We start from the raw sequence: 27,995 nt of genomic DNA, 5'->3' as shown, positions 1-27,995 counted from the left end.
AACATTTTGAAAACTTTAATTTGAAGCCAAAAAGTCACAAAAACAAGTTGAACAACAATAACATGGGGAAGAAACCCCAAATAAGAGCAAAAAGCTTTGAAAAATAAAAACACCAATGTACAGCGTTGGTTTTGTTTATGATGGAAACCTCTTAGACCCATGGGATGACACCAGAGGAAGAGCTGGCATCCTCATGACGAGAAGTATGCAGAGGTCCCAGAAGGCTTTGTTTTCAAGGCTAACTCTAAAAAAAACAAACAAAAAAAAGAAGCAAAGACTCATGAATGGAGATGTTTCAATGAAGTTTTTCAGAAATCCTAATGATTTAATTTAAAAGTATTACTACACTGAAGAATAAATGTAGCAAAGGAAAGACTAACAACTTAAACTACTCAATTTGCAAATTGAGTAATTTGCAAATGTTCAGCAGTTTTACCTCTTTGGATAATATTTGATGATAAAGAGTAGGCTGGGATGCCATCCTCTCTGCTGCTGAAGTACTTGGGATCCAGACCAGCAGAGTCTCCACTGTCCACAGGAGGAAACACCAGCTTTAAAAAGATAACACTCAAATATCTGGTTTCCTCTAGGACACTTAAGCCTTGTCCACATGGACACCAACATGGTCACTTTCTGTAAATGATTGAGATAAAATGTGTGTCCACATGATAGGATGCAGGGCCACTGAAAACTAAGACCACGGTAATAAAATAAAAAATAAAACCATAATATAATTACTTTATTCTGGTAAAATTAAGACTTTATTCTCAGAATATTACAACTTTTTTCTTGTATTCTTTCGACTTTATTCTCCAAAGAGTTTGTTCTTGTAATATTAAGATCTTGTAATCTTATTGTTTTTATTTTTTCTTAGATGGCCCATTGGGGCCATCTAAGAAAATGCAAATGCTCTATCACAGTGGTCCCCAACCTTTTTATTACCACAGACCGGTGAAGACATGGAAAATTTTGCTGCGGCCCGGGGTAGGGGGGGAACCGTCAGATAAGGATTCTGCATGTTGGTGTTCCCGCTGAATCCTGAATATACCTAATTTGGGTTTTCTTGGCCCTTTTATCGCAGCCTGTGGGGTTTTCCCTGACTGGGAACGAGAATACAACCTGCTGAATGTGACAGGTAGCCAATCAGAAAGCGCGGTGACGTAAGAACAGAGGGGAATCCCAAACAGCTGAAATATCGCGCAATTGAGAGTCCAGTGGATATCAGAGATGATATGTGGAAATGTTTATTATTTTATGTAAAGGTCGTTATTATATATGTTTATGTTTATTCAGTTAAAAATGTTAACCATGAACAAACATACTCACCTCCACATCATAGTGCAGCAAATAGAGCGGCTGCTCCCGTCGTCTTTTATCCACCGCCTTTTCTTTTTGTTACGTCTTTTATCTCTTAAAATGACTCCACAAACTGTCACTATTGAACTACATCGTCATCCGTGTTTGGTTATTCTAAATTCCCGTATGCTATGTTGGGGGTTTTACTGGATTATCCTCTGGAATCGGGATGTTCGTGTGGCGTGTTCCTCCTGCCTTGGACACACGACCCGATCGAAGCTGTTGGACTTTTATCAGCTCTGTGGTCACAGAGGTTTGGAGAATCGGTCGACAATCTTAAATCTTGCCATCTAAACCAGACTTAAGACTCACAAGCTCTACTCATCTCCTCTCGACCAAACGCTCTCTGACTCTGGTCGCTATGGTAACTTTTACATATCCCTTCAAAATAAGATACATATGCGCCACAAAAACGAGCATTTTACTTTCGTGAAAATTTTAACTCACGATAATGACTAACGGAGCCCTGAGCTTGTTTCTCTGCAACGAGACGGTCCCATCAGGGAGTGATGGGAGACAACGACACCCGAAGTGTTGCTTATATCCACAGCCTGCTTTTCTCTACGTGGCAAAGCAGTTTGAAGCTTCATTGCCACATTAGCAACAGGTGTTATACCCAGAAACGCATGCCTGCCCAAAATTGCATCCCCTCTCGCGGGAGCGCGCATCGCTCTAAGCTCTCGCATATTGACGAGAAAACGGACTGAAATATGACCGAAGAGGAAATTTTAAAGATATAACACCGGTCAGAAAGACGCATTTAGTTCAGTGTCAAAGGATTCTTTTACTGACTGATTTTAGTTTCCTCTGCGATGAACTCTTTGCGTAAAGTCTATGACGTCCTCGCATGAGGGTGTTAATTATAACCTGTCAAATGGTTATAACGGGCTTTAAATTTTCATGTAGTTAAAAAAAATAACCGGTCAACAGCACATGGCGCTCCACCCACCCGCCACCAGGAGGCGGCACCCTGCTACAGAGCCAAGAAGGGCCGGTGGAAACGCGGTCACTCCGAAATAGAGGCGAGCCGAGCCGAACCGGGTTGTTTCTATTGCCGCATGTTACACAGAGCGGCTTGTAATGTTTGACTCACCTACCGGTCCGGGATAAATCCATCCTCCTGTCTCTTCTCTGGGCCTTTTCCCCTTTGCCAAGAAACTTTACAAAGACATCTGATCCGTTTCTTACTCATTTTGCTGCTTGTGGGCTCAGTGTTGGCGCACAAGTAACTGAGAGAATCCGGTTAAAGGATTTTCAAAATAAAAGATCCTCCAGACTCAAATAATACATAAAACGGAAATATTTAATTATTTCTTGCGTGGCCCGGTACCAATTGGTCCACGGACCGGTACCGGTCCACGGACCGGGGGTTGGGGACCACTGCTCTATCAGAATCATATGATAGAGCATTAGCTCTATCATATGATTCTGACTCTGAACTACAATTTGGTCCTGAGATGAATTTATAAAATTGTGCTTATTAGTTTCCATACCGTGACAGAAGCTTAGGTTTTGTTATTTGTTGGGTGAAAAGTATTTTGAGCTGAACTCACAACTGTCTGTTGAGCGTCAGCTGAACTCTGTGATCAGCAGGAGTAGCGTCTGACAAGACAGCAGGTTTACCAGGCTGAGGGTGAAACTGCACCTGGAAGTAAGAACATACGCGCACACACATAGTTATATGTATTAAAGTCACAGTATTGATGAAGGTGCAAAATAAAAAGAGCTTGCTGGTTTGGAGTTAAGATGTTAATTATAAAAAGTTGAAAACCTATGAGGAAACTCTTCGTACCCTGAGTCCCGTTAGTGTGGATAATCCTGGAGACGTGTCCAGAGGTTCAGCAGGTAGTGACTTTTTGGATAGTTGAACTTCATTTAGCTGCTTATTAAGCCAGTTTATAACTGCAAACGCAGGGAGAAGAAGTGGCATTGAAAAGAATTCATCAGTTCATTGCTTAGAGCTGAGCAGAGTGCAGGCCTTTTACCATGCTTCACTGATAAGCTCAGTGTTCAACTGTGGCTCTTGCTTCAGGTAAAACATTTCTTTTTCTTTTTCAATCATCTGTATAAACATTAACGCTATACAGAACATATATAACTGAGCGGAGGACATGAGTGGTAAACTGCAGGGGAAAGAAGCTTAGAGTGGGGGGTGTTAGCAGACGGAGGCCGGACAGCTCAGCATGTAGCCTCATCCCAACAACACCTCTACATGTTCCTGCTGATGTTTCCCCTCCAGATAACTGGATGGAGTACTAAAAGCTTCTGCTTCTAAAGCTGCGTCCAAATGTCTGAGCTTAGCTGGACGCAGTGAGCTGGAGCTCACATCCCTCTGTCCCTGTGGCAGAGCAGAGCGCCAGCTCCTGGATCTGTGGCACCTCAAGGAGAAGAAACTCTACATAGTCGCAATAGTGGTGGAGACTACTGCGAACCATCTGTCAGTGCAGCACTGGGTTACCATGGAGACTCCCCTGCGGAATAAGCGCCAGGACTGGTGGACAGGTGCTATTTGATCTCCTCACATCTGCTGAGCATAATTTCCAACATCTGAAGAAAATTATTACATTATTTATGGCTGGACAGTAAATCAGTAACACTATATCAATATCAACCACATTCTGGGGAATGTAGGTAGAGGAAACATTTACCAAAACTCCCAGCCTGTGTTCAAGTACGATACATGAGTCTGAGATGCATTCCTGGGTTCCTAAGGTAAACTATAATTAATCTTGTTAAATAAGGGATAAAAGACGCTCCAGCAGGTTCCTTACCATTTTCATTTGTTTTTAAAACTTCTTTGCTTTCATTTAGCTTTTGTAAAGTCATTTCCAACTGCTCCTCCAGTTCTTTGACCTGTAATATACAAATACAATATTTTTCACATTAATCGTTTAAATTTATAATACAAGGATATTTTTTTTATATATATTCTCTTAATAAGCCAGGCTTCTAAAATAAAGTGTTTGATTTTAATGTTTGTGTGCGCGATGGCAAGTCACACAGGGTAAGATCCACAACTCACCACAACTGGGTTTCACTTTAGTTTACTTGGTAGACATTACTTTAAATATTCCTTACTATACAATGTATTATTGATTCATTTTTCTATCACACCTTACAATGTTTATATGGAGTGTACACATATCAGCACTGCTAGGTCAAAATTCAACTTTATGTGGTATTAATACTTATTTCTGTCTTGGTTATGTGGGTGTTTGGCCTCTCCTTCCTGGCAGGCAAAAGGTGTGGCTAAGGGCTAAAGTACTGCTGATGGCCTCATTGAACAACCACATGCTTCAATATGAGGAGGGATGGGGGAAAGGTTGTGTTTTGGGATTTATTTTATTGTTTTGTGTTAGTCGTCATGTGGCAGCCATTTTATCATCCCCTATTGTGTCCATATGGTTTAGCTAGACCAGTATTTAAGTGCTCTAATGTTCATTTCAGGAGGTCAGCTTGTCTTATGTCTGTCTGAGGGTTTTATCAGTTATGATTCTGAGTTTAGTGTACTGAGTTGACCTCTTTTAATGGCATGCCAGTGAAGTGTTGGTTTTGTCAATAATTTTTCAGATTTTTGGGATAAATAAAAACCCACTTTTTGAATTCAACACCTATACTGCTGTACTGTTTGGTACATGACAGCATGATTGAACTGAAATAACTTTTTTTGTAAAGCATCTCGAGACAATATTTGCTATGAATTGATGCTATAAGAAAAAATGTAATTATAACTCAACAAGATTTTCGATATTTTAACAATTTATCTTTAGTCATGAGCTACAAGTCTGAGTTTGGAATTTTGGAAGTTTGGCATTACCCTAACTATTTGCTCTTGCAAAAACATTATGATAAATGACTTGCATTGACGGTAGCTAGCTACTAGATCAGGGGTCCCCAAGCTACGGCCCGCGGGCCGGATCCGGCCCGCCTCCTCATTTGGTCTGGCCCCCCTGAACAACACCGGATCCGGCCCACCTCCTCATTTGGTCTGGCCCCCTGAACAATACCAGAGAGCATTTTGTGTTTTTTTTCATATATATGTGGATTTTTCTTCAACCACCAGGGGGGCTCTTGAACAGATATGAAACTTAGTTTCCCTCAATGAAATATATACTAACTTGTCAGTACCAGTCACCGTTTCGCTCACGGTTTTTTTCCATTTGCATTCTGGGTAAAAATCTATCTACAAACGCGAATATGTCGTCGGCAGTAATCCAGCCCCCCCCCAGTCCACAGTTTCACTCCCCCCCCTCCCTCAACAAAAGTTTTCTAAGGTTTCTTTCTCGAAAAACTAAGACCGGTCCCCGACCAGAAAAGGGAACAGTTATGTGGCCCTCGCAGGAAAAAGTTTGGGGACCCCTGTACTAGATAGTAGCCACAGTTGCCCCAGGGCAGTCTGACAGCTCCTGTCTACTCACTGTTCAATAAAGGCCACTAGTGCCAAGAATGATCTCAAAATAGTCATTTTGCTACATTTTTGATTCTTTAAAGTTATTTTTGTTTCCATACAAAGTGAAGGAGAAAACAATTGACTGCTATGCCCAAATTAAAGACTTATAAAAGCTTATATGGTGTGAAAATAAGCTTGAGGGAAATACAATTAATAACATGTCTACACCACATGGAAGCTCAGTAAAAACACAACACATCAGACATACCTCCTCTTCCTTACTGAGGAGCTGCCTCTGAGCACTCTGTAGATCCTTGTCAACACTTTCAAGTTTAGTTTGTGTCTCTCGAAGAACCTTTTCCTGTGACACAGTCACAGTATTTTTGACCTTTACTTTTCCAACAAGAACTCGTACCTCTCCTTGCAGTTTCTGGATTATCCCATTAGCCTAAAACAATAAAAAAATGTACATTGGACACTGGAACAAATCACAATCAGTCTATAGTCTGGTAAAAAAAAAAAAAACAGCCCCTTCTATGCTTTGCTTCGTCCAGAGGGTCTGGACCCTCAGCTATTGAGAAACAATTGCTTGACAGAGGCATGTACTCTGAAGTTTTAAATGTTATCCAGTTGCTAACATTTGCCCATGACATATGTAATGCACCAGTTCTAGGGCTGTTGTAAACAAATATTTTAGTAATCGAGTATTCTATCAATTATTCTTACGATTAATCGAGTCATTTTAAGGGTGCTTACTGGTCCCCCCAAAAATGACAAAAACCCAGACATTATCATCAGTCAACAAAATCCTCCCAGGCCAAATTTGAAAATGGGATTTTATGCTAATAACACTTAGCTTTCATCAACAACTCATAGGTGGAAGTGAAAGTATTGCACAATTCAAATAATGACCCGGATGGAACATGGTGCGCTAAATAATAAAACATAATTTAATGAAGCTTCGAGGCAGACAAATTTTCCTCTAGGAATTTTAATAATCAAGTTACTTGGATCATTCAAGGAATCGTTACAGGCCTAACTAGTTCAATGTCACAAAGTTTACTGGAAATTGCCTAAACTGTAAACAACCGTTGTCTACTGTGAAGAGAGAAGTAGCTGTGAGGAGGAGCTTTGTGGGAACAAGCATTTAGGGACCCCTGAATAGTTGCCTTGGGAGATTCAAGGATTCCTCAAATATGCATGAAAGAATCAAGGCAATGCCCTGGGCATGTTTTTGATGAGGGAATAACATCATGACACGATGTAAAGCTCAAAAGGTTGATTTTACTGCCCCTTTAGTAAGAAAATTAATAACCATCAACTGAACATATCGGAGTCAGTCTTCCTCTTATTCCTCTTATACATGCACTAATATGAGGATGATAACCCTACTTATCCATTTGATAACAGACAATTAGTAGATTAAAATAAATCTTTCAATATCAACAAGAGTTTTTCTCACCAAAAATACTAGAAAAAGAGCTAAGAGGAAACAAAACTCCTTATCTGTGTTCTAGCAACCCATGCTATCACTGATAACTTGATATGTCTGCCCATGTCTTAGGTGACACGTTCTGTTAAAGGGGTGACATGACAACAGTAAACTTTTACAAACCTTTAGCAGCTCTTCTGACAGCGATTTTACTGTTGCTTCAAGTTTTCTCAACTGCACTTCCTTATTTTCTGCACTTTCCTCCACTGACTCCTACAACATAGATTAAAAATTTAAAACATGTCTGAAGAAATCACAGATTCTGATAATAGAAAATGTGAGTAAACACATGAGAAAGTGAGAAAGGATTCGTCTTCATTCAGTGGTTTACATGGGAAATCAATGCAGGAGGGCTCTGATAAGGACACCTTATAGGGTTTGTAAACAAACATGAGATTCAGATATACAGAGTTTAATAATTAGATGATATGATATATTCTCTTAGTTCCCTTCAGAAAAGGCCAGGGCTTCATAGAGAAACACTGTTTGTTTAACCATTCAGTAAAGGAATACAACATGAAGACCAGACCAGGGCGAAAGCAAATTTACACATTTCAGTTCTTGAATATAAACGGAAATCTATTATGCAAGTGAAAAAATTAAAAATGAAAAAAAGAAAAAAAAAAAAAAGAAAGAAATGTTGTTTAGAGAACCAAGAATATTTATTATGACATCAGTTGACCCACAAACATGACTGTGGAAGCACTAGAGAAGAACTAGCTCCTACCTTCTGCTGCTGAGTGGCCTCCAACACCTCCTTGGTGCGGTACATCACCATCTCCTTATCTTTGACCTCCTGCTCCAGAACAGCCACTCTGACCTGCAGCTGGCTCACTACACGCTCCTTTTCATGGACCTCTGTATCAAGAGTGCTGTTCTCCCTCCTGAGACTCAGGACCTGCTGCTTTAAACGCTGGCATTCCTGCTCACATAAACAGAAAACAGATTTACAACACAACACTTCAACCAATGAATGTATGAGAGTCAATGAATGTCATGGAGAGTTTTCTGGTTTCAAAAAGGAGCGTGTTCTTGACTTATAAAAATAACAGAAATATTCTCAGAGTTAACTTCGTACAAAAATTCTAATATAAATGTTAATTTTGTGGTAGAAAAACTATTTCACTCCTCACTCCTTCACCAATCAATCAGATTATCCACAGCAGCTGCTTTTGCTTGTTAATCACAGCATGAGGCTGAGGAGAAGGGTCTAAGCCAGGGGTCCCCAAACTACGGCCCGCGGGCCGGATCCGGCCCGCCACGTCGTTTGGTCCGGCCCCCTGAACAATGCCGGATCCGGCCCGCCTCCTCATACCAGAGAGCATTCAGTGTTTTTTTTCATATATTGTATTTTCCGGTTTATATGTGGATTTTTCTTCAACCACCAGGGGGCTTGAGCAGATGTGAAACTAACTTTCCCTCAATGGAATATATACTAGTCAGTCCCAGTCACCGTTTCACTCACGCTTTTTTCCATTTGCATTCTGGGTAAAATTCTATCTAAAAGCGCGAATGTGTCGTCGTCGTACCCCCCCCTCTCGACAGTTTCGAAGACAGCGCACGCCCCCCCCCCCCCCCCCCTCGACAAGAATTTTCTAAGGTTTCTTTTTCCAAAAACTAAGACCGGCCCCCGACCAGAGAAAGGAACAGCTATGTGGCCCTCACAGGAAAAAGTTTGGGGACCCCTGTTCTAAGCAAAAATAAATAAATAACAATATATCTACCATTAGCATAACCTTGGATATTGATCCAAGGTTATGCTAATGGTAGATTAATAATTTAGCAAATGATAAATTAATCTAATTCTTAATAGGCTCCCTCCAGCAGTAATAAAAGATGACCTCTGGGACAAGTTTTTACTCTGTGCGCGGTCCGGCGGGATTGTACTGACCCAGTTTGCGCTATTAAAAGTTTTTTTTTTGTGTGTGGTTTCAGAAACTGACGGACTGACAGGACAACTACAACCCCTCTTTCCCACTGCTTCCCCGCTGTCCGACCATGACATTTGCTGCGCTCCTCCTGAGCGATGTCGTGCTATGACCACAAGAGGGTTAAAAAAACATTGATATCATTGCCTTGCAACTGTCTTTCTTTGGCCTTTCTGTCTACAAGCGGAAGCTTGTGTTCACCTGCATACAAACGCGCCTGATTCAGTGCACATGAGCGTCGGTGACACAGAGTGTGACCTGGCATTACTTAAAAAGGCTAATAAAATCAACAACATTAACTGTGAACACCTACCATTACTATATGTCACAATCTTCTTGTGTGGGCAGGTGGAGTTTGCCACCTGCCCACACAAGGGGTGTCAACAGAAAACATTGCATATGATCTGTACTGAAAATCTATGCACAGCCAAAAGCTGAAAATGGCACATCACAAGAAACATCCAGTTATAAAACATTGCACTCACACAACAGAAAGCTACTTCAAGACAAAAGCCAGACAATGCAACCCATGACTGGGTTTTTAAACATGTGAAGTGTAAAAGGCCACAGCCCCATCACCTACCTCTTCAGACCCTGATAGTTTGATTTTTAGGTCTCGGATGATGGACTCGTTCTTATACCTCCTCTCAGTCAGCTCTCTGCAGGAAGTCTCCAGATCAGTCACTCTACTTTGGAGCTGCTGGGAGCTCTTCCTATGAGCAGCTTCCAGGTCCTGACGCAGTCGCTCTGTCTCATGTTGAAATCTGCTCTGTAACTAAATAACAGAACAAAGACAAACATCATTCAATTTTACCTCAAACAGTTGCAGAACAGGCAAAGCAATAATAGGCTTGACTCTTTCAGCTTTAACTGTTACAATTTTTTCATGAAGCCTCAAAATGTCTGAAAATGCTGCAGAAACTCAAACTCTTTCTCCAGTTTGAGTTTCTCTTCAGTGGCTCCCTTTTATATCAAGAAAATGGTTTTAGCATCTTCTTTAGTGAGATTGAATATTCTGAGAGTGTTAATGGTCAATGTTCTAAGACTGCAAGGGCTTGGTGACTCCTGAAGTATGAGCCCAAACACCTGAAAGTCTTCCTCTTCATCATTCCATTCTTTAACCAATCCCAGTTGTGAGACAAACACGGTGTGAGCAAGACTAATTTTTTCTCTCTGATGCTACAAATTACTCTGCAGGGATACAACATCTGGCTCAACAAGGCCAGTCTCTGAGAATGTTAAGTGTTGTAGGAGAACATCTGCAGACCTTACTAGTCTGTTGAAGACGTTGGAATGTCGTAGACTAGGGAAGACACCAATGTAAAACTGAAAACCAAACCTCTTTCTAGGATGCTTCCTCAAAGGGCAGAGTTAGCAGTGCGTAACTAGATATTTGAATGATGACAGCAAAATGGGTATCGTGTACGATTCAGAAGGTAACCTGTCGCTTCCAAGGGATTTTTTTTAGCTTTAAGTCTCGATATGGCTCTTGACATCTCTTCATGTGTTATTGGGGCTGTCAGTCTCCTATTTTGTTCAACTCCAACTGTAGGCAAGTCCAGAGAATTAAGAAATTAGTTTTTTTCAGTATCTTTTGAGGAAGGTGGTTGTTTTGGTACTTTCTAAAAGTATCTTCTACAGCTTCTTGATTATACTGTAAATGATTTGTGGAGGGATTTTTAATCTTATGTGTGGTATTTGCTGCTTGCTGGTTTCTGAGTTGCCTTGCCAGCAATCTATTTGCCTTAGCTCCTTGTTCATAATAGCCTTGTTTTAGATAAATTATTTTTTTCTGGAGCTCCCCTTTCAGAAGGTTGTTTATTTCTTTTTAAATATTTTTAATTTTTTTAAGCAGCTGAATATTGTGGGTTGTTTGACATCCTATCTTGAGAATGTGTAATTTTCCCACCAAATTGATATACAAGACTCTTTTTCTCTGATAGTGTTTGGAGGCTATGGCTATCTGTTTCCCTCTGCTTTACATGCATCCCATAAGTCTATTGGACTGATTCATTCATTGTAATTTTTTTCTACATATTGTTTTATTTATTTATTTTTTTGTTCTTTTACTTCTTTCTTGTTCAGAATGCCAATGTTTAATTTCCAAACTGTGTCTTTTCTCCTACTATTTAAGTCTAATTTTACCTGGATATAAAAGTGATCTGAGATATCTGCAGCTCCGATTTCACACTTAATTACTTTAATTAAGTGTGAACAAACAAGTGGGACCTGTGTCATTGAATAATGTGGTTGTGTATCATTGGAGAATGTGTTTCTTTGAGACATGGGCTGCATGGTATTATTCACGTCTCCAACATCTCTCTGCCAGGCTTCCTAACTACACAGGCAGACAGAGACTTTAAAAGGAGTGGCAATAGGAAAGGAGGTGGATTCACAGTGCATGTGAACAACTGATAGTGGTCCAGGACATGTTGTAGTGAAATGTGATCTTTGCAGCCCAGATAATAAACTGTTAGCTGTAAGTTTTCCTCCCTATATTTACCAAACGAGCCATCAGTGTTATTTTGGCAGCGGTTACAGCAGCCTAGTGCCTGCCTCCAGCTGTTGCGCTTTCCAGAGCTCAGCTTACCTGTCCTTTGCTGATCTTAGGTGTTGAATTTTAAATTCTTCACTTGAAAACAAGGAACTTAGTCTTACCTCTAAATTTTTCTCCCTCTCTAACTGCAACTCCTCAGAATGACGGCTAGAAAGCGAGCTGGTCTTATTCGTCCACTCTGACCGAAGTTTCTCCAGCTCTTTAGTCTTTTCAGACAGAGTCTAGAAGAGAACACACATCCATTGGTAAATATTTTTGGCTCTCCTTCTAAAAGGCTACAGCAATAATCTGATACATTCTACATATAACAGTTTCAGTTACTTTATAAGTGTAGCGGCGGCGCCTGTCGGGCTGCAAGGCCTCAGCCAACTATCCCCCCCTCCCCCCCTGCTGTTCATTTCACACAGAAAGAAATGGATGGACTATAGAATACTACACCGACCACACTTTGGTGATTTTGCTAGTCTGACATGGTGTAATAACAGTCACATATTTAAAAATTAATGTGTTGTTTTGCTTGATTGTATTTGATTTTCTCATTCGAAATTAATGTGCATCATACATGGATAGCTGAATGTCTTTGAAAACAATCAAAATATGGGACATCATCTCAGTTTATGAAAAAAGTAAAAATCTTAGGGTCCCACACAAAGCAGGTGGTCACTTTACAGGTAACTGTACTTTTCAGGGCAGACTTTAGTGACCAGTGTGACCAACTACGCTAGAGATTAGAACCCAGCCTAAAATCAAATGGTTGATGTACGGGCGATCTGTGGTGCGATTTCAGTAAACCTACAATACAAACAGCACCGACATAACCAAACGAGAATGCACAATATAAAGTTGTGTTCATCTACTTATTGTTGTCTAAATAGAGAAGGAGGTAGTTTACCCTGGTGACTAAAGACAGAAGAGGAGATGCAGAAGTTAGACAAGCACAGCACCCTTCGCATGAAGGGTGCTGTGCTTGTTACAGTCGTATCCTGCCATGTGTACTCCCTTGTCAATCACACATCCCAGAAGATTTGCACTTGACTCACCCTGCCGTTACAAGCGACAAAATGGAGCTGGAAGATGTTAAAAGCTGAAATTACATTACAGTACTAAACCAGCAGAAGCCAAATCAGTCTGGAAGTATTTTAAACTGATATCAGTCGGACTCTAATTAAAGTAAATTAGTCTGGATGGATCAGACAGACCACAATGACCATAGGATGGGACCTGGTCAGGTTAGACTATTTTAGACCCAATATAAACTCTAAGTTACACTAAGACTTATCAACAAGCATCTAAATCAAAACAAGCACTGACAAAGACTGATAACTCAGTTGAAGTAGTAACTTTACAGATTTCCTAAATATGATGAAGATTTTAGATTGTGTCAGTAAACTATATCTATACACTGGTGATGGATTTTTGTGTTTGCAGGGTCAAACTCACTCACTCACCTGCTGAGTATAACTCAGCTGCCTACACAGATCATCTTCAGTCTCCTTGAACTTCCTGTCTAAAGCCTGCTTTTCTGCCTGAAACATTGAGAAAACAAGACTCATCAGTACTGTTGTATCGCATTAATGTCTTCTCTGCAAAGTGTTCATTCATTTCCAAGTGACAAGCTCCAGAAGTAAATGGCTATATTAGGGTTAAACATTCTTATAAGATGGTGTGGATTGGCAGTGAACTTGAACATATTTAGATGGAACAGAAATCAATACCGGCCCAAGATATGACCAAAAGAGTGCACATCTTACTCTTTTGGACAGAACAAAAGAAATAAATTTTTTTGGTATTTAGAACAAAGACTTCCTCTGTAACCACAGGTAGGCAATGACAAAACAGATCACAAATATTTCTAACAAAACTTTTTTTCTTCAAAATCAAAATCTTTCACCAAATCCTTCGTAGCTCCATAGCTCTTGAGAAAAAAAAGATACTCCACTATAATTTATGACAAAAAATATTTTAACCAAATTCTAATAGTTTTCTACATTTTTGTTAACTATTTTAGGAAATATGTTGCCATAAGCAGCTCCTGTAGTTTCCCCTCTGTGTGCTGTGAGGACAAACCAGCTTCAAAAAGCCTTCCACGTAGCATTGGAAGCCATATTAAACTTTATTTAATATGGCTTAAATAACTCACTTTCTGCCTTCTGCTTGCAGCTGCGTTGGTGTGCGTGAGAAAATTGTCCATCAGACAATGAATGAGGCACATCAGAAAGCATAGTCACTAAAGATTAGGGGTATAGTGATGAACAACAATCCGATTCAGAATGTTCTCAGTTCGCTTCAATCAAAACAAACAAAAAATGTCTCTTATATTGACTATGAACTGCCTTACTGTTGTTGAGAGATGCATTTTCTGACAAAGTTCTGGTTTGGCCCATCTGTCTCTAGCTGTAGGAGACCTTAATGTTCCCTAACAGCAGAGTTTAGTGATTATCTGAAAGTCCTCTCAGTTCTGTTTTGAACTGTGACAAAATGGCGTTGGAAGTCGCCTCACAGAACGTTGCTTTGCGCACTAAGTTTAACACATTAACAGCCTTTATGTGCTCTGGTTTAAAATAATGCTGGACTCAGGCGCCTGCCAACCTCACAGGGCTGTTCCGGATATTTTCATTACCAAATGCGGGCCAGACTAAATATAGTTTAAATGGTCATTTTATTTTTTAAATAAACATAGCAATGTTTATTTAATATTTATTAATATCATGGTAATCATTAAAACCACAAACCATTTCATCCTGGCTAAAATAGTTTAAATTTTATTTTAAGTTGAAGGAAAAACAGGAAGAAAAACTTCTGAGTCTGAGCAGGAGTGCAGAACATTAGTGAATGGAATGTTCCTGACAAAATATAATGTCGGCTTCTGGCCTCTCAGATCATCATATCGACATGCCTAACACTCAACATAAAACTATGTATTTAATGTATTGTCAACTTCTGGCGGCAAAGTAACATGTTTACTTGTCTTCTGTGGTGCTTTCATACTAAGTAATAATAATTACAACTGTATTACTATTCAATTTTAGTAGAAAAGTAAACTGATTTTTTCATGCAATAAAATAATTAAAAAGATCTAACCTGCATGGAAATGTTTAAATTGATCAGCTGTTGTACATGTGGCTCTATGTATGCATCTTATGTGCCTTAAACAGGCCTGGACATTTAGTCTGTGCTCCACAAACCTCTATAAACTAAGATGGCACACTGGATTTCTGAATGCAATTTCAGAGAAGAATCTGGCATCATCACACCCAGCGCTGTCAGTTTTCACATCTTGTTTCCATCAGTATCAGCAGAAATGTAATGTTGACAACATGACCCAGCCCGGAGCCCACTGCAGAGTTCTGTGACACAGAACAGTGTGAGCTAACCTTCAAAGACGCCAGACAGGCTGCCAAATATTCTTTCACTTCTTTCTCTGAGCCTTGAATAAGCCGCAGAGATAAGTGGTTCAGGTGTTTGAAAGCATTTGTCTCCACTATGCTGAAGGTGGCACAGCCCTCGACCATAGTAGACTGGCATGTCAAATGAAGGAGAAACCTGTGGACATACATCAGAAAATACTGAATAAATAATAGTGATGATTACTGAATGGTGATTATTTAATTTATTGAAAATACCATCAAAGACGATAAAATTCTGCGTCCACATTTACATAGAGTAAAAAAGTAAGAAATGTGGAATTCCAATGAAACCAAGCCACAGTCAGGTAGACCTGCAAAAACCTCAACCACAAAAATCAACAAAAAGCTTCAGACAATATTCCAGGTGTACAGTCTATTCCCTTCTCGCGCAGTATCTTGGCTGCACATTTCTGGACTGATGTCTGGTGTTGTTCCTGGGATCTGTTTTAGCCACTGTTCCAGTTAGGGGGTGAGGGCCTCGATGACCACAGGTACCACTGTGGTCTTCACCTTCCAGGCCTTGTCCAGTTCCTCTCTGAGGCCCTGATATTTCTCCAGTTTCTTGTGCTCCTTTTTCCTGATGTTGCAATCAACTGCCTCAGGGGCCTCCTTGCACAGCCTACACCTTGGGTCTGGTGCTTAGGACTGTTCCTGTGCAGCCAGGATGAGTGCCTCTGTGCTGTCCTTGAGTCATTTTGTAGCAGCTGGTTCATTTGAGCTGCCAGTCGCTCATGGAGGGTAGTGAGTTTCTTCATTCTCTCTCGTGCTTCAGGCATGGGTATCTGGCTGTACTTCTTGGGTACTGATCTTTTCATCTCTGCTCTGACAATTGCTTCACTTCCCTCCTTGTTACCTGATTTTAGCCTCTAGTCGTAATGGTGGGTATTGAATATCATGCTCTTATAGCCAAGCATCTCCAGCATCCCTGATGCTAGGGATCGTTCTCAATGCTGCATTCACATCTTCAATGAGACTTTCTGATGGTTCGTTCATTATTGTGGCTGCATACCCAGTCTCTGGACGGGGAGTTGGAGTTAGATCCATGTTTTCACCTCTCGCCCATTTCCGTCTTGTTCCAGTAGCCCATTTTTCATCAAGGTGCTCTGGTTCCCCAGCACCTGACACAGACCTTGTTTGGCTGGGCGGCGTCTGAGCCAGCATAGTGTGCATTTCATTGTCTCTCATGGTATGAGGTAGGCAGTAGCGTGAAGGGTCTTGCCTAAGGACCCACACTGGATAGCTCAATTTGACTGTTGTATCTTTGCCCCGGCCTGGACTCTACACACCTTTTTTCCACAACATTTTGAATTTCATAAGTCATAATCATCAAAATTAAAAGACATAAAGCTTTGAAATATTTCAAATAACTATGAATTAATATAATATACAGGTTTCATTTCTGAAATGAGTGATAAAAATATTTATCATTTTTACAATTACATTATATTTGTATTATTTGACTGGATGTCATGGTGAAAAGCATTTGTTCATACCTGGGATTGTCCGAGTCTTGCTCCAAGTTACACAGGTTAAGCAGGTCAATAAACTTCTGAGGAAATGATGCAAAGTCTATCAACAAGCCCTGCTGCACTTTCAAACTACTCAAACACACAAAAAGCAAAATAAATAAATAAATTAAAAAAAATCAGATTTCAATTTTAAACACAATCTGATATTCTTTAGCAAAATGCAAACCTTTGGAAGTCTTCTTCTGATATAGGAAGGGTGAAAAGAAAATATGGATCTGTATCATCAGTTAACTTTACTAGAAGATCCTAATATTTGAAAAAAGAAAAAGAAATTAATTAATACAACATTTAAACTGGTAAAGTGATGAATAAATGTTGCTTACGCATACTGTCCATCTTTGTGTGCTGCACTTTCACAATACGTTATTGGGATAGTTCATGAAAAACTAAACTCACCCTTCTGTGAACTGGAGTAGTTGACAACTCAATCATGACACGGACATTTGCTTTCCTGTAAAATGAAGCCAAGTTACCCAGTTATTTTTAACCTGGCTTTGCTTGGATATAAAGCAAAACTAAAGAGTAAGTAAACTAATCTGATTAAAGTTGTAGATGCATCAAATTGCAGTCATCATCGCTATATTGTTTTCAGCATAAGAAATGCAAAGGACTGCAATATTTGTTAAGTGATTTACACTAAAACTTCAGCATCCAATAGGAGAGACAGCAGGCTCAAATCGTGGCACCGGCACCAGACCATCCAGTGGCATGCCGCAACCTGGCACGGGGTGCCACAACCAGCTACAGCCAATAACGGCAACTTCTAACTTCTTTGACGTATGGCACGGCTTTTGTGTCAGACTGAAAATTAATTATTTTATTTTGAACCAAAAACAAAACAAAACAAACAAGAAAAAAACCCTAAATACATACATCCGTCACTAATTCGGTGACATATACCGCAGCTTCTGTGTCAGATTGAAAATTAATGAATTTATTAAATAAATAAACAAACCGGTGGATCTGGCACCAAGTACACCTCGTTGCAGGAGGACCTCGCTGTCTATGCTCGCTGCAGCAAACGGAAAGGGGAGGGGACGGACCACTGTCAGTCTCATACCTTATTTGGAAATGGGACCATTGCAATCCAGAAGTGAAGGAGGCGCCATTTCCCAGAAACATGAATATTTACTTCAGCGCAAGTCACAGTTCCTTAGTCACATCTTTTCGGGCTCGAAAACCACCCCCCGCGCCACTAACACAACAAATATAATTTTACATTACTAAATCAGAATACAACATCTTTAATTTACTATTAATTTCAGCATTACTGGCAAAAGATAACTTTTCTTTTGCCAGTAAAAGATAAAAGTTAAATTATCTTATAAAGCATATTTTTTTCATTTTCTTAAGGATGTAGAGCTAATTCAATGACAAACAATACTTTTATATATTATATAAAAGTATATATACATATATATGGCAAACGGCACGTTCGAGGAACACACGTAAAACAGACACATTCAATGACATATAGGAAATATTAGTACAGAGGATCAAGGCACAAGACAGACACAAAATAAAGTTCTGAAGGGATTAACTTATTGTAATGAACAAAACAAATTGGGTGAGGTACCTGTGAACTATAATAAACATGAACAGTACAATAAATAAACTAATAAATTCAGTGTCTCTCACATATATATCCATCAATTATAGGAGGAACAAAAGAAATAAGGAGACATGAAAAACAACCAGGGTTGTTAAACAGATACAAGCAAAAATTTACATTTTTGTTTTTACGGTGCCATGTATATTATTCTGAAAGATTTTTTGTTGGTAGAGTCTTGTATATAGGAAAAAATAAGATGAAACTATCTAGTCTATCAAGGTGGAAATTGTCCGACTAAAATGATTAATCATATTCATAGAATCACAATATCAATAATTTGTGAATAGAGCAAAATACTTAGCACGCTATAGGTAAATGTTATTTAGTTTGGTTAAGAATAATTATTGCACTGTCAATAAAAGACTTCTAATAGATGTTCTTAGTTGCTGGAGGAACACAGTAACATCTTCATGAGCTCATAGGTTCAAACTGATGAATAAAGAGGATGGATGCTCTCTGCTAAAATATTTCTTGCCATCTTTCAGCAAACAGTTGAGACAGAGTTGATTTTGGTTTCACCACTATTTACCTGCTGTTATACCTGCCATTGAAAGTATTCTTAAAAGATTGTCTTAGTCTGCAGCTCATGTGACCAAACCGGCCGAGGAGGTGAAAAGTTAAAACTTGAGTTAAAATGTTGTTTTAACTTGAGTTGAGTTAAAACTCAAGTTAGAATGTTAAGTTTTAACATTTTAACTCAACAACCTCTACCTAACTAGAGGTTGTACACAACCTCAAGTTGGGGAACCCCAAGATAGTCTTCTTAAAAGATAGAGTCTCTGAGAACAGTTCTTAAAGATATAGTCAGTGTTTTCAGCAAAGTTGAGCTGACTGTCCAGTAATGACCCAAGGCATTTAAAATCTGTCAGTGTCAAAAGGTTGGCCATCAAGTGAAACTGGGATCACTTTCAGGTCTTGTTTATGTCATTTAATTATCTCTACTTCCTTAAGAAAATGAAAAGGTATGTTCTTTTGTGAGGGAATTTATCTTTTACTGTTCCAGTAATGCCAGAATTCATAATAAATAATAAATGCTTCTGATTTAGTAATGTAATTAGATTAGTTGGTTACCAACCCCACGCCACTAGAGGCAGCCGCAGACGCCAAAAAGATGCGACTAAGGAGCAGATTTAGAAGTACGTCGAAAACTACAGAATTTGTTCAAAACTGTGAGCTGCGCTTAAGTAAATAACGAGATAAGTTCAAAAACATAGTGGGAGTGAAAATCCTTCTTAAAAATTAAGATATCACAGATTAAAAAAAAAAAATTAAAGCTGCAAACAGCCTCGTCGGCCTTCGCAGCTCAACGCCGCTCCGGCCAATTGGCCACCGCGGGGGTTCCAGCACCGCCACCCACCGCATGCTCTTGCGCAGTTCCCGCACCCGTCCGCCAGGTCGTACACATGGATGAGTTCTGCAGCGCTCCCTGATGACTCACCAAAAATCTGGTGCAGATCGGCTGATGTATCGAGGATATATAGCTGATGAAATAACCTAGGGGGCGCAGTGGAGTCAAATTACAATTGTTGGGCTCTTTAGCGGTGAATAAAGGTCATACATATCCAGTTTGGTGCCAGTCGGATATTCCATGTGTGATTTAGCGACAATCGTATGCATAGGTGAAGGACTGCAACTCGCCATTTGGCCATGCCAAATGGCGAGTTCAGCCAGCATTCTATGTCAGTTGGCAAAGGATTAAACCCATCAGAGAGTAGAAGTAAGACAAACAGCAGAAAAAACAGGTGACTTCCTGTCGGAAGTGGGTGGGGCTAAGGTGATGTCATCAATTGACCACGTAAATGTGATGAGGGCTGGTCTGTAGTGAGACATAGGAAGTCTGATGCAGCTGTGACCTTGTATGTGGAAGTTATTCCATCTTGATGTTTTATGGCGAATAGTGAGATTTTGAAATTTAGCCATGCCCACATGCTTTAATGTACGAAAAATCCTGTGATAACTTTTGACCTTCAATGTCTCAAGACTGTGCTGACTGAGTTTGAAGTCTATCTCAAAAGCTGTAGGAGGAGTTCAATCAGATGCAACGTCTATTAAAAAAGAGGAAATGGTAGCTTTGATCCAAAATGGCCGACTTCCTGTTGGGTTTGGACCATGGCTCCAAGAGAATTTTTTTTGTAGGTCCTGACAAGATACACATGTGTACCAAGTTTCATAATTCTAGGTTAAAGAATGGCTTGGGGCTGATCATTTAAAATATTCTAGGGGGCACTATAGAGAAATTAGGTCACGCCCACCAGAAATTCTTATGGATTCCTGTCGGGGGGGGCAGATAAGAGTCGATCCTAGTGAGTTTGGTGGAGCTTGGCTCAAAACTGTGGAATTCAGAGGCAAAGGCGTTACAGGTCACTTCGCCACGCTGCCACCCCCACCTGTTCTATCAAAACCAGTCAGGGTTGGAATACACTTCACAACATCATGTCTTCTGTCTCTGGACAGAGGTTCATGTTGATTAGGTCAAAGGGGTCAGAAAGCGACAGTTCTGACCCCTTCCTGTTCGCCCCCTGAGAACACTTCCTGTTATATATATATATAATTTATAATGTATAAAATTATTGTTTGTCATTTAATTAGCTTTATCTTTTACGGGGCCAGTAATGCCGAAATTAATATTAAATAATAAAGACCTTGTGGTATTCCGATTTAGTAATGTAATTAGATTAATTGTGTTACTCCCACATCTGATTGTGTTACATCATGGCTGACATTTTCTGGTTGTGTTCTAGAGGTGTCCCTCTGTCACTCAGAAGTGAGAGAAGTCACTGGATATAGAGTTTTCGAGCAATAAGCACGGCAACATAGGTGAAAAAAAAAGTAAAAAATGTGCTTTTTAAATAGGCTTTTATTTTGAAATTACACATCAGATGTGGTTGACATTTTCTGGTTGTGTTCTAGAGGTGTCCCTCTGTCACCCAGAAGTGAGAGAAGTTACTGGAAACAGAGAGTTTTCAAGCAATAAGCACGGTAACTTAGGGGAAAAATAGTAAAAATTTGCTTTTTTAACAAGCTTTTATTTTGGAATTACACATCAGATCAGGCTGACATTTGCTGGTTTTGTTCCAAAGGTGTTCCTCTTCCACCCAGAAGTGAGAGAAATCGCTGGAAACAGGGGGTTTTTCAGCATTGCATAAATTATGCAATGCTGAAAAACCCCCTGTTTCCAGTTATTTCTGATAAACTATTTATTTTTGCAACTGCAGCGGCTGGATCAAACATGGACCGGATGTGCGCTTTTATTGTGAAAGCATCACGTAAATGGGTGTACCATAATGTCTTGAGCTGAAGCGTACGTGAATATCTTGTGCGGCCGGCTGTTGAAGAGCCGGCTAGCTTTACCGCGGTCTTGTTTTCCATGGTTGAAATCACTTCAAAACCAATTGATGTCACTTAAAGTAAATGGTTTTATGGAATTTTAGACTTTTTGAAGGCAAAAAGGAAACATCCTAACAGGGTAGAAAGTTAGTACTGGGACATGTATGGAGAGTCATTTCAGCCAAAATTAAATAAATAAATAAATAAATAAACAAACAAACAAACAATTGAGTAAAATAAATCAATGGGGAAAAAATGAGTGAAATAAATAAAAAGAGTTAAATAAATAAGTAATTGTTATTTTTATTCCCATTTATATTTGTTCATTTGTACATTTATTTATTCACAGATTAATTTAACCATTTTTCGTGTTCCCATTTTCATTTGTCCAATTTTAATTTTTCCCTTTTTTTGTTTACCCATTTTTCCTTTATCCATTTACCCATTTTTCATTAATCTATTTTTCATTTAACTACTTTTCAATTTCACTTTTTCATTAACCCAATTTTTATTTATTTTTCATATTATCCATTTTTCAATTTCCCTTTTCTTTTATCTATTCTTCATTTATCTATTTTTCATTTATCCCTTTATCCATTTAACCCCTTTTCAATTTCCCTTTTCATTAATCCAATTTTCTACTTTCTAGTTTCGTTAATCAATTTCTCATGTATCACTTTTTTATTTTCCCATTTTTCTTTTATCTATTTTTTATTTAACATTTGTTTGAAAAAAAATTTAATTTTCCCATTTTCCAATTTCCCTTATTGATTTAGTATTTCCTTATTTTCTTATTTATCACATTCTATTTTCGCCTCAAAACTCGGAAAAAGGGGGAAAAGAATAAATGCAAATGAGGAGGGACACGTCATCAGGCTACAACTTCCCCAATTGGTTGGTTAGCGTCACACCGTCCTTCGCTTCAAGAAAGATGGCGACCTACTAACGGGTTATCGATAAGCTGAAGCTCATTAACTTCATGAGAAAATAGTGTTATTACTCCTGACTTTACTTTTCGTGTGGCCGCTCAGACAGAACGTGTTTAAGTTGGCGGCTCTCATGGACTCACAGCTTCACCGTCGGGGGTTTTTATAGTTTGGACGAACCGGCCGCTGAAGTTGGCTTACGATTGAAGGTTCGGGACACCTTCGTAGCTACCAGCTGTGATCCAACTATAAGGAGCAGACTTTTCTGTACATCGTAAGTGAACTGCAATATCCAGAGGCAGCTCTATGGAGCATCGAAGAAAGAGTTGTTTTTGTTGAGCTGAGAGGATGAGAGTGGCAAGCCTTGGAGATCTGCACCGGAGGCCATCTTTCAGACATACACCGCTGCTGTCCGTCCAGGAGTCCTCCGGTTGCCCAGATGTTGCACGGTAAGCCAACGCTGATGTTTGTTGTCCAACTACAGTCATATTTGTAACCAAACTTGAGGCCAACAGGTGTATTTTTAATCGCCATCAGGTCAAAAGTACAGCTTGTTGGCGCAGCACATTCATTAATGTTTCTATCATGTGTGTTTTCAGATGTTAAGCTGCCACAGCAGACCATCCTGCAGGCCTCTGGTCTCAGTGTTTCCCTTCAGACTCCCAGTGGGCTCACAGCTTCAGGATGACCAGAGACCTTCACCTTTCTGGAGCAGGAACACCCGGCCAAATGCACTAATGACACATTCATTTTAAAAAATGTGGCTGTTCTTATAGCATTGATATGCAAGAACCATCTGTACTTTACTGTTTTGAATAAACAAACTATGTTTGATTATTATGAAAGCTGTTGTCCTTCTCATCTGTGTAGTTCTAATTTAACCAAATCTCATGTTTTCACGTCCCAGAAACAATAAAATGGATAGTTTGTTTGTGGCTTAAAATAAACAAAACAATCTTAATAGAACAATGCTATAAAAATAGAACACAGATTGAAAGTTTTGAACCCGTTTTATTTTTTGGTTTCATTAAACTGAAGATTCTTCAACATGAAGCTAAACAGTGAGTGGAGTACCTTGTATGTACGACAAGGTAGAAATGAACAAACATGACATTGGCTTCTTAATAGTAACCCTAACAGTTATTTTACACAGCTCGGTTTATTGAATAATGATTGTGTTCACTTATGGACACCTTCAATTGGAAATCTGCAATCTGAAGTGTCAGTGAAATAGTTTAACCAGTCAGTCCTCAGGTCAGTCCGCCCTGCATGTTTCAGGTGTTTCCTTCTGTCACACATGGCCTCAATAAATGGCTGATAGCTAATGCTATCGTTTGTATCACGTGTTCTGGAACAAACACTTTAAAATGTAAAATGTTAATATAGACAAATGTTTTCATCTCATTGTGTTATTTTCACTCTGTGTCTGAAGTTAATCACATTTCTGGATGTTCTGTTTCAGTTACATTGAAGTTAGGAGGTTTTTAAATCAGGGCCACAACACCCTGTGTGTGTGTTGGGTTTAAGAAAAGAGGCTGCTCTGTTTGAGCACCAGCATTCATTTTTCCTCTGATGTTTGGGTGAACTCTTCTCTGTGGAGGTCGCCCATCTCTCTGGTTCTTCCTGAAGGAGACCCATCAGGAGTTCTGGTGCTGCTCACAGTGCAGACAGTTCTCCTCACGGTTCGCCGTGTCAGCTGTGGTCCCTCTCTCAGACAGAATCTCCACAGTCATTCTTTTTCTTGACCCTTGAACCCTGGGTGTTATTCCTGATTCGTTTGTTAATTGAAACAGTGTTTAATATCAAAATAAGATTAATTTATTTCCTTAACAGTTCCTTCCCCTGTTACCTCAGAAGGGCAGAGTCTAGGAGTGACTAATTACATTTACTCAAATATAGTTGAGTAACTTTTTGAAACACAAATTAACTTTTAGGAATACTCTTACTATGCTGAACTTTTTACTTTTACTCAAGTCATTATATTATGAAGCATCACTATTCTTATTTGAACTAAATTTTCATTTTCTCTTTAAAATACCAAAATTTACACTGAACTTTATATTTTGGGCCCTCTAATTGTGTAATTTTTTTTAGATATTAAATAATTGATAACTTGATCAGTTACTCAGTACTTATATACACTTTTTTACCAAATGCTTCTTTACTCTTGTGTAATTTCTTATTCAGCTACTTTTTACTTTTACTTGAGTATGAGTAACATCAGCGTTAGCTTACCGTGCAACATCTGGGCAACCGGAGGACTCCTGGACGGACAGCAGCGGTGCATGTCTGAAAGATGGCCTCTGGTGCAGATCTCCAAGGCTTGCCACTCTCATCCTCTCAGCTCAACAAAAACAACTCTTTATTCGATGCTCCATAGAGCTGCCTCTGGATATTGCAGTTCACTTACGATGTACAGAAAAGTCTGCTCCATAAGGAGCAGACTTAAGGAGCAGCTGTGATCCAACTTTAGCTACGAAGGTGTCCCGAACCTTCCATCGTAAGCCAACTTCAGCGGCCGGTTCGTCCAAACTATAAAAACCCCCGACGGTGAAGCTGTGAGTCCATGAGAGCCGCCAACTTAAACACGTTCTGTCTGAGCGGCCACACGAAAAGTAAAGTCAGGAGTAATAACACTATTTTCTCATGAAATTAATGAGCTTCAGCTTATTGATAACCCGTTAGTATCTTTCTTGAAGCGAAGGACGGTGTGACGCTAACCAACCAATTGGGGAAGTTGTAGCCTGATGACGTGTCCCTCCTCATTTGCATTTATTCTTTTCCCCCTTTTTCCGAGTTTTGAGGCGAAAATAGAATGTGATAAATAAGGAAATACTAAATCAATAAGGGAAATTGGAAAATGGGAAAATTAAAATTTTTTCAAACAAATGTTAAATGAAAAATAGATAAAAGAAAAATGGGAAAATAAAAAAGTGATACATGAGAAATTGATTAACGAAACTGGAAAGTAGAAAATTGGGTTAATGAAAAGGGAAATTGAAAAGGGGTTAAATAAAAAATAGATTAATGAAAAATGGGTAAATAGATAAAGGGATAAATGAAAAATAGATAAAAGAAAATGGGAAATAGAAAAATTGATATATGAAAAATAAATAAATAAATGGGTTAATAAAAAAGTGAAATTGAAAAGTGGTTAAATGAAAAATAGATTAATGAAAAATGGGTAAATGGATAAAGGGATAAATGAAAAATGGATCAACAAAAATGGAAAAATTAAAATTGGACAAATGAAAATGGGAACATGAGAAATGGTTAAATTAATCTGGGAATAAATAAATGTATAAATGAACAAATATAAATGGGAATAAAAATGACAATTACTTATTTAACTCGTTTTTTATTTATTTCACTCATTTTTTTCATTTATTGATTTATTTTACTCATTTGTTTATTTATTTCACCCATTTATTTATTTATTTAATTTTGGCTGAAATGGCTCTCCATAGCCATGTAGAATATGAAGAAAATATCAAATAAGAAAAATGGTTTCAATAGATTCAATTGCATATTAAAATAATGTTTAGTCCAGTCAATTAACTTATTGAAGAAAAACATAAATATATATATATATTTTATTGTTTAAACTTCATGAGGAAGTCTATTGATTTTATTGTTTAAACTTCATGAGGAAGTCTATTGCACTACACTGAGGACACAATGAAATTGAGCATGTTGGTCACCAAAAAGGTGTGTAAAGAACAAAATAATATTTAAAAGGCATTTTATTTATATTTGAATAATGCAAACATCTAAATGTATAATTAAAATACTTTGCTGTAAATATTTGGCACATTTTACAAAAAAAAAATCATTCTAAGCAAAACATGGGAATATGGAATGTTGCCACAAAAAAGAATCACTCTTCACCAAAAGCTACAGAATTTGTTAAAAACTGTGAGCTGCGCTGAAGTAAATAAAAGAGAGAAGTTCAAATACATGTTGAGAGTGAAACTCCTTCCTAAAGATGAAGATATATCACAAATTTCAAAGGAAAATAAATACGGGAGGCCGCGGATAATATAGGTAATAGCGCTCTCTTCACTTCCGGAGTGCAATGGTCCCATTTCCAAATAAGGTATGAGACTGATATAGGTCCGTCCCCGCCCCTTTCTGTTTGCCACAGCCATGCTACGGAGCCCCCTGGGGGACCTGGGGAAAATTTATTTTTGCGTTTCCTCGAAAAATTATTGCATTTCCTCTTAATTGTTGCGTTCCCTCACAATAAGCAAATACGCCCTGGTACAGTCACAAATTTTGGATACAGTCACAAATGTCAATTTAAAATTTCTAATGTAGTATACACATTTAAAGAGTTGTAATATTTATGGCAATAGAAAGGTCATGCTGTTCATCGAGACAGTGTATCGGAGGAGCAGCATTAACGATGCTTAATGGAAGAAAGCATGAGAACAGAACATGACCTGTAGCTAATTACATCTCTGTGCTCTTGCAGACTGAGATCATCATATTTTCCACCTCTGAAGGGTTGCTGTCTCTTTAAAACAAGCTGAGCTGGAAGACGGCAGCCTGATAGACACAGCGCAGGGGCCGTAGTTTGCAAGCTTCTACGAATCTCACCCTATTCTAGAGAATCTGTAAACAGTGTGGAAAGCGCAATTTAACCACCCGTATGTGTATTACTGATCAGATGTACACTGGGCTGGGCGGAGTTAGCTTACCTTTCCTCGCAGTCCTTATACTTCACATGGACCTGTAAGACTTTGTTGAACAGTTCCTCCATGATGGTGATGTTCAAACTAGAAAGCTACTGAAGAGGCCTAGTACAAAAGACTGCTTCAGCTATCTTGTTGCCTAGAGATTTACCGCTTTCAGCCGCCAACTGTTTTAACTTCTTCTTCCCAGTCCTTATGTTTTCTTGGGGGAGGGGGGGTGACAATGTTATCTTACAGTGTATACCGCCACCTACCGTACCGGAGTGTGTAGGACAGAGACTTGAAAAATGAATTCTAGAATACGAGCCCGTTCTGACACGAAATGTCATTTCCTTCCTCACATTCCGTAGCCAGGACTTTATTTTCTAAATTGCAAAATTCCTCCCTTCTGTTCCCCTTTCGTTATAATCTAATACTTTGAACAATGCATAATAAGATGCCCAACATGCTCACAATCACAAAGTGATATAACAGGGCGGTTTTCTGGACGATCATAACAAGCTTTATTTAACCTTATATGATTAAATCTTAAACTGGATCGCACTATCTGCTCTCTTCTGCTCCTACCTCACCCCTAATAGCACAAATGGAAATATATGTATGCATACTCCAATTACAAATTTAGAAGTGATTTCACAAAAAAATTATCTAATACCCTTTTAAATATTTCTAGCACATCAAAGCAAATGTACCTCTTCTCTTTAGCCGAGTTTCTCCTGCTTCTAGCAGTACAGTGTTATGTGAAATTATTTTATTGGCATCTAGACATACTCAATA

The 27,995-nt window shown here is 38.9% G+C and overlaps 1 protein-coding gene and 1 long non-coding RNA gene across 7 annotated transcripts; one reads left to right on the top strand and one right to left on the bottom strand.

The window, feature by feature from the left end:
* sass6 (SAS-6 centriolar assembly protein) lies at positions 1-27,487 on the bottom strand. Of its 6 annotated transcripts, none has more exons than XM_088005214.1 (16): positions 27,225-27,487; positions 17,056-17,110; positions 16,826-16,905; positions 16,624-16,728; positions 15,098-15,266; positions 13,172-13,249; positions 11,825-11,944; positions 9,750-9,941; positions 7,966-8,160; positions 7,362-7,451; positions 6,015-6,194; positions 4,128-4,209; positions 3,149-3,258; positions 2,910-3,001; positions 437-551; positions 1-244 (listed from the first exon to the last, which is right to left on the bottom strand). In XM_088005214.1, the coding sequence occupies exons 1-16, from the start codon at positions 27,284-27,286 to the stop codon at positions 239-241; spliced, it is 1,731 nt and encodes a 576-aa protein (XP_087861340.1). In that variant the 5' UTR covers positions 27,287-27,487; the 3' UTR covers positions 1-238. The 6 variants fall into 6 exon arrangements, with proteins under 6 accessions (XP_087861340.1, XP_087861339.1, XP_087861343.1 ...); XM_088005213.1 differs by having other exon boundaries at positions 437-528; positions 27,225-27,484; XM_088005217.1 differs by lacking the exon at positions 6,015-6,194 and having other exon boundaries at positions 437-528; positions 27,225-27,485.
* On the top strand, positions 22,465-23,369 carry LOC148160052 (uncharacterized). The gene is made up of 2 exons (XR_015762747.1): positions 22,465-22,973; positions 23,124-23,369. It is a non-coding gene; the product is annotated as an uncharacterized LOC148160052 (long non-coding RNA).
* Positions 27,488-27,995: the final 508 nt, after the last annotated feature.

The sequence above is a fragment of the Poecilia mexicana genome, unplaced genomic scaffold (genome assembly GCF_051168715.1).
Source record: "Poecilia mexicana isolate PSO_F unplaced genomic scaffold, ASM5116871v1 scaffold_4, whole genome shotgun sequence".
Lineage (NCBI taxonomy): Eukaryota > Metazoa > Chordata > Actinopteri > Cyprinodontiformes > Poeciliidae > Poecilia > Poecilia mexicana.
The sequence above is the reverse complement of the archived record's forward strand: the minus strand, read 5'-3'. Positions and strand labels throughout refer to the sequence as shown.